Source organism: Crotalus tigris, unplaced genomic scaffold (genome assembly GCF_016545835.1).
Source record: "Crotalus tigris isolate CLP2741 ecotype Arizona unplaced genomic scaffold, ASM1654583v1 scf7180000017663.5292952, whole genome shotgun sequence".
Lineage (NCBI taxonomy): Eukaryota > Metazoa > Chordata > Lepidosauria > Squamata > Viperidae > Crotalus > Crotalus tigris.
In genome coordinates this window covers 4495982-4506902 of record NW_024096550.1, presented here as the reverse complement: position 1 = coordinate 4506902, position 10921 = coordinate 4495982, and the positions used below count along the sequence as shown (strand labels likewise).

The following is a 10921-nucleotide window of genomic DNA, read 5'->3' as shown; positions in this document are numbered from 1 at the left end:
ACAAACCAAATGCCATCATTTGTCCATCTTTGACAGGCAACAATTCAGTTCAAATGAGGGGTCCTTGGTGCTCTCTGAGCTTGATTGTTTTTTTGCAGACATTTCATTACCCAAACTAGGTAACATCATCATCACCAAGGACCCTTCATTTCAATCCTGAGCTACAAATATTCTCCTTTATTAATTTGGTTCAACTCTATGGGGTACATATGAGTAGATATGTTTATGACTGCACTGCTGGATTGTGTGATAATGTTTCTTTTCTGTTCACCCACCATACATGGTCATGGGGAACCGTCATCCCTGCAGCTCCAGCAGACACAGCCAATAAGGGATAATGAAGGATGCTGACAATATTTCTCAGCTGCCTCTACTACTAATGCCCAAATGTGTACTTCAGCAATATCTGGAGGCCACAAACTTCTTCATCTGAACCTCTGAAATCTACCATCAATTAAAGTAATTACTTAATCTAATATCTTTTAGATGTGAGGGGTCCTTGATGCTCTCAGATGATAGTTCTCTTGCAGATGTTTCATTACCCAAACTAGGCAACATCATCAGTGTTAGGTCTGCAACATCTGCAAGAAAACAACCAAGCTCAGAGAGTACCAAGGACCCTTCATTTCAGTCCTGAGCTACAAATATTTTCCTTTATTGGTGCCTTCTAGAAGAGTTGGACGTAACTCCTGACATTCTTGTTACCAAAACTACTGGTTGATCTGACTGGCAATGCGAATTTGTCTGGAAATTTCCAGAGAACACCAGGTTAGAAAAAAGAGCTAGACAATACCAATTTGCCTAGACTGTTTCTATTTCGGTATTACTCCAGTATTTAAAAGATAATGTTTCATTTCCTGTTTCTTGAAACTAAACTTTTAATGTTAAATCACTTTCTGAGCAAGCTCTTAGTTGGTGACTAAAAATCAACAGCACAAATTCAGTCTCTTTGCAAACATTAAACAGCACAACACAGTACACCTGTTTAGATGATGAATATCATGTCAACCCATTACGATAAAGATACACAGAATGGAAGTTTAATCACCGAGGGTTGGGTTCAATAAAAGTGTAATTCCAATCCCCAAATGACAGAACAGAGTAACACCTTAGGATATAGAAACTAATTACTATTTCTCTAGAGTATTTTTTCTTTTAAATGATACTATGATAAACGGCCCTCTAATGTTATATAAGAGGAAAACATGTTGTGACAATCATGCAAACAAACCAATTTCTGTGTCAGCATGTAAAATAATCCCTTTTTTGCTGTTTGAGTTCTATATACTTTTCATGAAAATGATTTTAGGGTCTCAGTCTCATTTCAACATTCTAAACTGCCTAGGGGCCAGGGGTTCTCAACCTTGGCAACTTTAAGACTTATAAAGTTGCCAAGGTTGAGAACCCCTGGAGGACATCTGAATTGCATTGTCTCAGAATTAGATGATTGCTGGAAAGCTTGATAGTGCAGTATTCAGGATCAAGCCCAGTTGATCATGTAGCTTCAAACTGTTTCTCATGTCAGTCTTAAATGAGGTGATAGTTTACATCAGTGTTCCTCAGTCAGGGCAACCTTACCACCTATGGATTTCAACTTGCAGAATTCCCCAGCCAGCCTTGCTGGTAATTATGAGAGTTGAACTCCACAGGTCTTTAAATTGTCAGAGCGAAGAAACATTGGTTTAGATTAAAGCATTCTGCAAAGTAAATATTGAGAGGTTCAATAATGAATTCAGATTAGGTTTCTCATCCTAGGCAACCTCAGGTCAACAAAGCAAAGCACATTGAATTGCAAGTAGGTGATTGTAATACAACCCTTTCAGTGCCACTTTGCATACTAGACTGTTTGTTAATCTGGATTTTGAAACAAGCAATTTATCATATGCTTAAAAGTCATCTGAATGACTGTACAGACCCTGATATTAAATCCTAAACACAATACTTGAATTTTACTTGGAGGTACTCAAGATATAACAGAAAGACATGGCTGTCCAGCGAGAACCATTCTCCCATCATGGGAAATAAAGGAAGATGGCAACTGTGGGATCAATGAAGGACATGTATGCATTTTAAGAAAGTGGAATAATACATGTCCTCTAATTAATTTCCAGTATGCTGTCCAGACACCAAGTAAGAGAGGTTGATAAATTGAATGATTCCTGAAGGCAGTTTAGCATGATTTCAATTCTGAATGGAAAGGTAAGGGAAGTCAGCGGAATACCTGGCAGTAGGAACCAATTAAGTGGTGAGACGTAATATAGGCAATCAGATCAGTGAAGTAATTGAAGGGGTAACTGTAATCTAGGTGAACATCAAAGGAAACCCACAGACTTCCTGCAGTCAGAAAAGCTGCACTCTCTTCTCCTGCAGCAAAAATAAGCAGGCCACGTGTCTATGGAGATTCTCATTCCTCCAGACCAGGGGTCTTCAAACTTGGCCCTTCTACGACTTGTGGACTTCCAACTCCCCGAATTCCTCAGCCAGGCACGCTGGCTGAGGAATTCTGGGAGTGAAGTCCACAAGTCATAAACGGGCCAAGTTTGAAGACCCCTGCTCCAGACCATGGTTGTCCCGAAGGTGCTTTTTCAAAAGGCAACTTCTCATCCAACAAGCTTCTTGAGTTCTGACTTCTTGGATGAGAAGCGAAAGGCCTTCGAGGAAAAACAAAGTCCAGTTGCCTTTTGAAAAAGCACCTTTGGGACTGCAAGCCACATCTTAGGATGGAATGGGACAACTTACCTCAGTCAACTTGCCACAGCCAACTCGCCATGGCCAACTTGCCATGAGGCAACTTACTGCAGGACAATTCAATTTAATTATTTTAAAGTAATTAAAAATATTTTAATTGTTGTCACTTGCAATTCATTTTGTCCTTCCTTTGGCATCTTTAATGATTTTATTTCACTATTTCTTCATATTAGTGTAAGTCTTGCCCCATGGAGACTTGTCACAGACTAATCTACATTCTTGCCTAGCATTAAATCATGCTCCTTTCTAAACGGGACTTAGGATATTCCCTTCTCGATCCTGCTCCTTCCTTTTTTCTCCCTACTTGCGAGCGAGCCAACTCTTACTTGTTCCTCAATCAGCTCCCCTCGCGTCCCCTGTCGCTTTCGGGGTGTGGGTGGGGATGGAAACTAACTCGGCTGGGACGCATTTTCGCTTCCGCTTTTTTTTCGACGGCCCGTTCATAAGTCCCATCGGAGGAGGAGGAGGAAGAAGAGGAGGAAGAAAACCTGTTTTAGAACTTGCGGATGGCAGACGGAAGGCAGCGATGCTCGCTACTCTGTGCCACTCACTACTCCTCGTAAAGTCCTGGCTTCCCCTCCCTGCGGCGGGACAGCGCTGCAAGCTCTCCTCCGCCTCCCGCCACTTCCTCGTTGCACAAGCCGCAGCGAGCCTCCCAGGTGCTCAGTTCACCCCAAGCTCGCCCTGAAGGAAGAGGACGGCCGATCGGGGGCCCCAATCCGGGCCCGGGTGCGGGGCTAACAGGACTGGACCGGGAACCGCTGCTACTGCTGCTGCTGCTCTTCCGCCGATGCCCCGGGCTCCCGCCTCTCCATGCCCGGAGCCGGGGCTGGCGGGAACGACACGCTCTTCCCCTTCTTTTCGGACTTCAAGGACGCGGCCGTCCGCCTGGGGCTGAGCATCGTGGAGACGGTGGTGCTGGCCTCGATCTTCGGCCTGGCCTTGGTGGCCAACGCGGGCGCCATCCGGCTGGTGCTGCGCCGCAAGGGCCGGCCGGGCGCCGCCAGCTGCCTGGTGCTCAACCTCTTCTGCGCCGACCTGCTCTTCATCAGCGCCATCCCGGTCATCGCGGTGGTGCGCTGGACCGAGAGCTGGACGCTGGGCGAGGCCGTCTGCCACCTGCTCTTCTACCTGATGAGCCTGAGCGGCAGCGTCACCATCCTCTCGCTGGCCGCCGTCAGCTTGGAGCGGGTGGTCAGCATCGTCCGCCTCAAGCCCTCCAAGCCCTGGAAGGGCCGGCTGGTGGCCGCCTGCCTGCTGTCCATTTGGGTCTTGGCGGCTCTGGCCACCCTCCCGCTCAGCCTCTTCTTCAGCGTCCAGCCGCTGCCCACCAGGGGCCAGGTGAGTTGATCCTGGTGGTGGCCGGCAACCTTGCACGACCAGCTTGGGGCCTGCAGGACCCTGATGTGGCAAGAAATGTGGTGGCAGGTGTACAAAGGCACAACTTTACTACCCACGTCCTAAGCACCACTTACTTACACTCAGGCATTTAACAGAATAACAGCCTTGGAAGGGACCTGGGAGGTCTTCTAGTCCAACCCCCTGCTCAGGCAGGAAACCCTACATACCAAATGGTTGTCCAAGCTCTTCTTCTTAAGAACTTCTAGTGTTGGAAGTTTTATTTATTTCTGATTTTCTTTAGTTAGCTTCTCTGCTCCAATAGGGTTATTTTCTTTGCTCTCCTCCATTTCCCCACATGTCAGTTAAGTTAATGACAAGTCAAGATTGCTTAGTGAATCTCAGGGCTGAGGGTGGATTAGAACTGGGATTTCCCTGTGTTAGGCCAGGCTGGAACCAAATTGTTAAACAGCAACATTCCACATGGCTCAGAGTGCAATTTAGCAGATTTCACTTCGAGTTCAGGCCCATCTTAGAGATATTTAAGCAGAGGCTGAGGGGCGCTGTCCGTTTGTCAGATGAGCTGTAATTTCATCTTGTGTTGTGGTTCACAAAGCTAATTCAACAGCCTCCAATTTCTCTTCCAAATCATTTTATCATTAGAATAAGGCTGCACATCGCATTCTGTATTACATGCGACATTGCACAAAATTCTAAAGATTCTGATGAGCAAGAATATTCAACAGATTTCAGGATGTTGGATGCTCAGGGTGTACTTTGAGAACATGCTACAGCTAAATTGGGGTCTCAAGCTGCTTTGCCTGGATCATTCTGTCCCTAGATCACCAACCCGCCATGTGTCTATCTTAGATCTTGCCAGACATCCTGCGTGTTGAGCACAGAAACCAGGCTTGGCAGAGGGATGATCTTCTCTATACATCTACTGCCAATTTATTGTGTTTCTTTGCTGAATATATAGAAGGTGAAGTCCTTTGCATGTGCAGCAAAGAAATAAACAGGAGATGGAAGAATGGTTCAGTCCATCTATTCCTAACCAGCCTGAATTTCTGCATTAGCTATACAGGGAGATTCATCAGCTTCCCTTTATCATCAGGCCTGTGATAAAGAACACAAAGAATGTTCTTTTCTTTCATTGCAGACTTTTTTGTTTCTTTTCTGGCCTCTCATAACTTCTCCATGGGATGCTTGGGCTTCTGAAGGAAGAGTTAAAGTCTCCATGTTTTTTAAAATAGTCTGCTTTATGTTGACCTTGCTGGGGAAAAGAGGTTTCTTACCATAGCTTATTATAGAGGAACAGTGAATTGATAAACAAGCCAAAACATGCACCTCTTTTCTTGTACTTTTTTCTTGCAAAATGGTCACTTACCTACTAGAAATTCTTAGTCCCCTGTGGTAGCCAAAACTAGCTTTTCATAATGAACGAGCAAATGATCTGTTTCTTGCTAGATCAGGATGTAGGGATCTCTGCATTTTGATCTTATAGGTTTCCTACTATGGAGATTCCAGATACCAATTTTAAACAGGAGAACAGTGTGGAGGATACTGAAACAAGAGTAAAAATCTCAGTAAAGGAAACTTCTAAGATAAATTTTACAAACCTCAGTCTCTTCTGTGGGAGTACAAATAACATTATGGATTAGCATGAGTCTCAAGTGAACTATCACTTGATTGCTTTTCCTTCTATTCCTTCTTGTGTGGCCAGGAAGAGAAAAAAGCCTACTTATGTGCCAATCACAAGCTCCAGTCCAGGTTTGATTTAATGATTTTCAAAAACAGAGTAATGAGCATGAGAAAGACACAAGGGATCAATTTTATTTTCTAATAGAAGGGGGTGAAATTTGCAGACCCAGACTTGTTTCTGAGGGGATAAACCCTGTCTAGGTTCTATGACATACATGCTGGAGATTTGGAGGCAATATGTTAAATTCTGCTTTTTTATAATGAGCCTTGTCTTTACCTGTGAGTTTGGGAGATAATTGTATTACATTTGCAGACATGGGTGCTTCTCCTCAGCAGATAAAAACTGCTATGCACCAGGAATGCAAAGGATAATTCTCTGCCCTCAGTCCATGTATTGATTTATCTATTTGGTAAATAATATCTACAAATAATGTCAATATTTTCAGGGAGGAAACCTGCCAAATTATAGGTTACAAATTACAAATAGGGATGCAGAGAGCATAAAGCTAGATAACTTTCTATGTTGTTTTCTAAGACAGGTAATTCTGTAATTATTGTTTTTGAATAGAATTAGAGAACCAAAGGCAAATGCCTTTTTCAAGATAGTGTGATTGGAAAACCTCTGGTAAATCAGTCCATAAGATTTGAAAGTAGACTTGTCAGTTGCTTAACTTCAGCCATCTTCCTTCCATCTCTTCCCATCTTCCCATTTTAAATGTAATGTTTCCCCCCCCCCAAACCTCTATGATTTTGTAGGACAATGTAAATGCCAGTATATATACAGAAGTGCCCTGGATGTTTTGATTTAGTTTGGTTTGCTTAATAGAGATTACAATTTATCTCTGAAGTGTGATGTAGCTGAATTCAATTCAGAGTGAATTCAGTGCATGTATTTCATCTATCTTTCTCTCCTATCTATCTATCTATCTATCTATCTATCTATCTATCTATCTATCTATCTATCTATCTATCTAGTCTCTATCTGTCTATATAGCTATTTATATTGAACCGAGGTGGCACAGTGGTTAGAATGCAGTACTGCAGCTACTTCTGCTCACCGGCTCAAAATTGACTCAGCCTTCCATCCTTCTGAGGTCGATTAAAATGACCAATATGCTGACTCTGTAAACCACTTAGAGAGGGCTGTAAAGCATTGCGAAGTAATATATAAGTCAAAATGCTATTGCTGTTATCCATCTATCTATCTACCTATCTATCTATCTATCTATCTATCTATCTATCTATCTATCTATCTACCTACCTACCTACCTACCTACCTACCTACCTACCTACCTACCTATCTATCTCTGTCAATTTCTATCTATCTATCTATCTATCTATCTATCTATCTATCTATCTATCTATCTATCTATCTATCTACCTACCTACCTACCTACCTATCTATCTATCTATCTATTTCTGTCTGTCATCTATCTGTCTATTTATCTGTCCATTGTGTATTTATTTCAGTTGTGCTTCCCCTGAAATATATTAAAAGTCCTGTAGCATAGAGACCAAGATTGTAATCTATTCTACATTCAGATCTTGCTATAAAACAAGGCCAATTACTTAGTTCCCTACTCAACTCTATTTGTTTGGAAGAATTGGTGAGATTATTAATTTTAAATACCTTGAAAAGTTTGTAAAGATGAGATACTGTGATTATGAATTGTCAGGAAAGTCATCTGAGGTTGTCTTTGCTTTCATTTTTGGAATTGATTAAAAAGATTTCACATGACAAAACTATTTGCCATGTGTGTCTGTATGTCCACAGCATGCAATACCAAACTGTTTATCAGCTGCTGTGTTATATTTTTTGTTTGTTTATGCTTATTGCATTTTATTGTTCCGATCATAATCTGCTTTGATATGTTGTCTGGAGAGCAGTTAAAGAATGATTTAAATCATAAATGCCTTCAATATCATAATGGGGTTAATGATCTTCCAGCAATTATAGTAAATGAAGGAAAGCTCCATGACAGAAAGAAGTGTGACAGTTGGGGAGATTCATCCACAGTGACCAGATCCCTTCTGTCTTTTTCTTGTTCAGATCCATGCACAATATTACATATTGGACAAAAAGTAAAATAAAATGTAGCATTGCAAATTGGAGAGCTCAACTTTGTTCACCCCAAAGTACGACTAATGTTAGCTGCCTATTACCAGGTTCACTGAGTACTTTACAGTCCTAAGAATACATAGTGTAGGCGTATCAAAGAGATTGCGTAGGCTTTGATTTAGGGATTTCAAGTTATGCAAGTATCTTGATTATCTTGCAATGAGTGAGCAAACAAAGACCAAGAAGAAAGAAATCTTTCTTTGACTTGATAATTGAGGCATTAAACAGGAAGAAATGGATAAGCATTTCCTCAAGAAAAGCAGGATTGAGGTGGACATTCTTCAGCCTCTGAATCTCACAGTTTTAACTTGCTGGAGCTCCCATCAGCCAGGTTGTTAAACAGGCTTCAAATAAAATGGCCCTTGAGTTGAGCTTGACTTCTGCTGACTTCAAGAACACCATTGTACAGTTTTCCTGGCAACAGTATCTACATGATTTGCCATTTCTTTCCTAGGCATTGCTTATGGACCTGGGCTTAGTTTACAGCCCGCAGTTCTGCAATTTCTTGGTGGCCTCCATTCAGGATCTATCTAGGTCCAGTCCTGATTAGCTTCATGTGACATCTCTCACCCAGCTGTGCATATAGGTTTAATGATGATCAGAAGCAAATAGTCTTCCCAGACACACTGTTCTTCCTTTAAAACACATAAAATGTCAACTCCAGACATTCAAAGGTGGCTGCCTCAGCTGGATACTGAGAGGGGTAGAGTTTGAAAAATTAAGTTTTTTGAAACAAAATAAAAATGTAAGAGCCTTTAGATATTTCTATATGCAAAAATACCCCAAGATTTAGATAGGGACTGATTTTATATTAAGGAATAAAGAATTTTCCCTACAAGAGCTTCTCGCTCTGTGTATGGGGTGAGTGGGAGAATCCAGACTTCACATGTTTAGAGCAGACATATTGACATTCCTAACTAATTTGATCCATTGATTTTAGTATATCTGCTTTATACCTGTCCACTAATAGATGCCAAAAGTTGACATCATTTTGTTTCTCCTTTGGTGACCAATATTCCTGTTGTTGTGATTATTTTATTGGCAAAATAAAAGAGAGAAAATACTTTTATGTTGTACTTAGCCAATTTTATTTGACAGTAAAGAACTTTTACATGCAGTAGGGAGAACAGAATGAGTTTTCTTAACCATTAAATAAAATAAGTAGAGTGAAGCTATTTTTAATTTCTGTTTTATAGAATATATGTACCCCTATAATTCCTTCATTTTTAGACCTGATAAAAAATAAAAGCAATTCTAATTTTTCAGGTCCATTTCTTGATTTTATGTTGGATTAAAATTGAAAATGTTCGTGATTGCAAGCCACCTATGCTAGTTAAATTCTCCAAAAGCCATAGAGAGCAAAAAGGACAAAATATGATAAAGTGTCTTATAGTACACTGTAACGTAAAAGGTAAACAGGGACAAAGCTTAATAAAAGTGGGGCTATTGGATCAGAGCTGATTCTAGATGACCAACAGATGGCAGCAGAGTCCAAACCTTTAGGGTTTTCTGTGTCTCTTTGCTGACATCTAGGACTCATCTATATTTTTGCAGGGAACAGAACAGTTGAGGACTAGTTTACATGGGTGGAGGAACCAGTCCAATAGAAGTGGGTTTCATGGACCTATAGTCAACTTGTTGATCTTGAAATGGGTTTCTCTGAAATGTTGGGTGACATTGCCCATGAATGCTGCCACTGCCAAGGTTCCTACAGATGTTACTGAATCGCAAATCCCACAGCTCTTCATTGTTAGCTTAGGTAGCTGGGATTGCTGGGAATTGTAGTTCATCAGTACTTTAACTGCACTTTTTCTTTTTTAAAAAAACCCCTCTCCCTCATGTTTTAAACTTTGGCAATTATAAGAAAATATGGCATAGAGAGAAATGTGCAGAAATATAAGTGTTATGATGAATTTATAATTAGAGTTTATAAAAATCTTTGTTTCCCATGCTTGAGCAACATTCCTGCCTCTTATATCATATCTAGCATGCAGAAACCAGATGAGAAATCACTTGATGGCAACAAAGTATTAGAGCTTTCTGTCTATGGAGATTCTCAGTCATACAGGTCATAGTTGTCCCAAAGATGCTTTTTCAGGAGGCAACTGGACTTTCTTGTTTTTCTTTGAAGATGTTTTACTTCTCATCCAAGAAGCTTCTTCAGCTGTGACTGCATGGTGGAGAATGGAAGGATTTATACTCCTTGCAAACAGCTGGTCATTTACATTTTTTTAGAGAGTCACTGAGGCCACCTGAACTTTTATCTGTGTCCTCAGGATCACCTGAGTAGTGTAAATGGGTATGGAGCCTTCTTGGAATGGTTGAAAGGACTATGTTGTAGACTGGAGATAGATGATGTCGTATCCCCCTCTGTTGATGTTCTGTTGAGGGAGGGATACGACATCATCTAACTCCAGTCTATAACACAGTCCTTTCAACAGTTCCAAGAAGGCTCCAACCCAATTTGCACCACTCAGGTGACCTTGAAGACACAGATAAACTTCCAAATGACCTCAATGACTTGGATGTAATGAATACAAATGACCAGCTGTCTGCAAGGAGTATAAATCCTTCCATTCCCCACATCCAGTCAGAGCTGAAGAAGTTTCTTGGATGAGAAGTGAAACATCTTCAAAAAAAAAAAAAAAAAAAACCCAAGAAAATCCAGTTGCCTCTTGAAAAGGCATCTTTGGGTTAGAGTTTTCTGTTTCTCTTTGCAGTCATCAAATGGTCGTCTAGATTTTTGCTGCCAGATATAGCAGCCTTGTTTCTTTTGAAGATTTGGTGTTCTTGCATAAAGAAGCAGGCTTCCCTAGAGAACTGCAAGATGGATGTGTAGACCAGGGGTCCTCAACCTTGACAACTTTAAGACTTGTGCAAAGCTGGCTGAGGAATTCTGGGAGTTGAAGTTCACAAATCTTAAAGTTGCCAAGGTTGAGGATCCCTGGTGTAGACCAGTGGTTCTTAACCTTTTTGAACAAATCACCCCCTTGAGCCAATGAGGAAGTTGTGATT

The 10921-nt window shown here is 41.2% G+C and overlaps 1 protein-coding gene across 4 annotated transcripts in view; it reads left to right on the top strand.

Annotated features, from left to right (window-relative positions):
- Positions 1-2989: 2989 nt before the first annotated feature.
- The window catches only part of PDE6C (phosphodiesterase 6C), a 78123-nt gene continuing 70191 nt past the window's right edge, over positions 2990-10921 (top strand). Inside the window, exon 1 of one of the 4 annotated variants that reach the window (XM_039336016.1) lies at positions 2990-4089. In XM_039336016.1, the coding sequence (XP_039191950.1) occupies positions 3562-4089 (528 nt within the window). In that variant the 5' untranslated portion in view covers positions 2990-3561. The remainder of the gene's footprint in view (positions 4090-10921) is intronic. The other 3 variants (XM_039336015.1, XM_039336014.1, XM_039336018.1) reach the window with 3 other exon arrangements.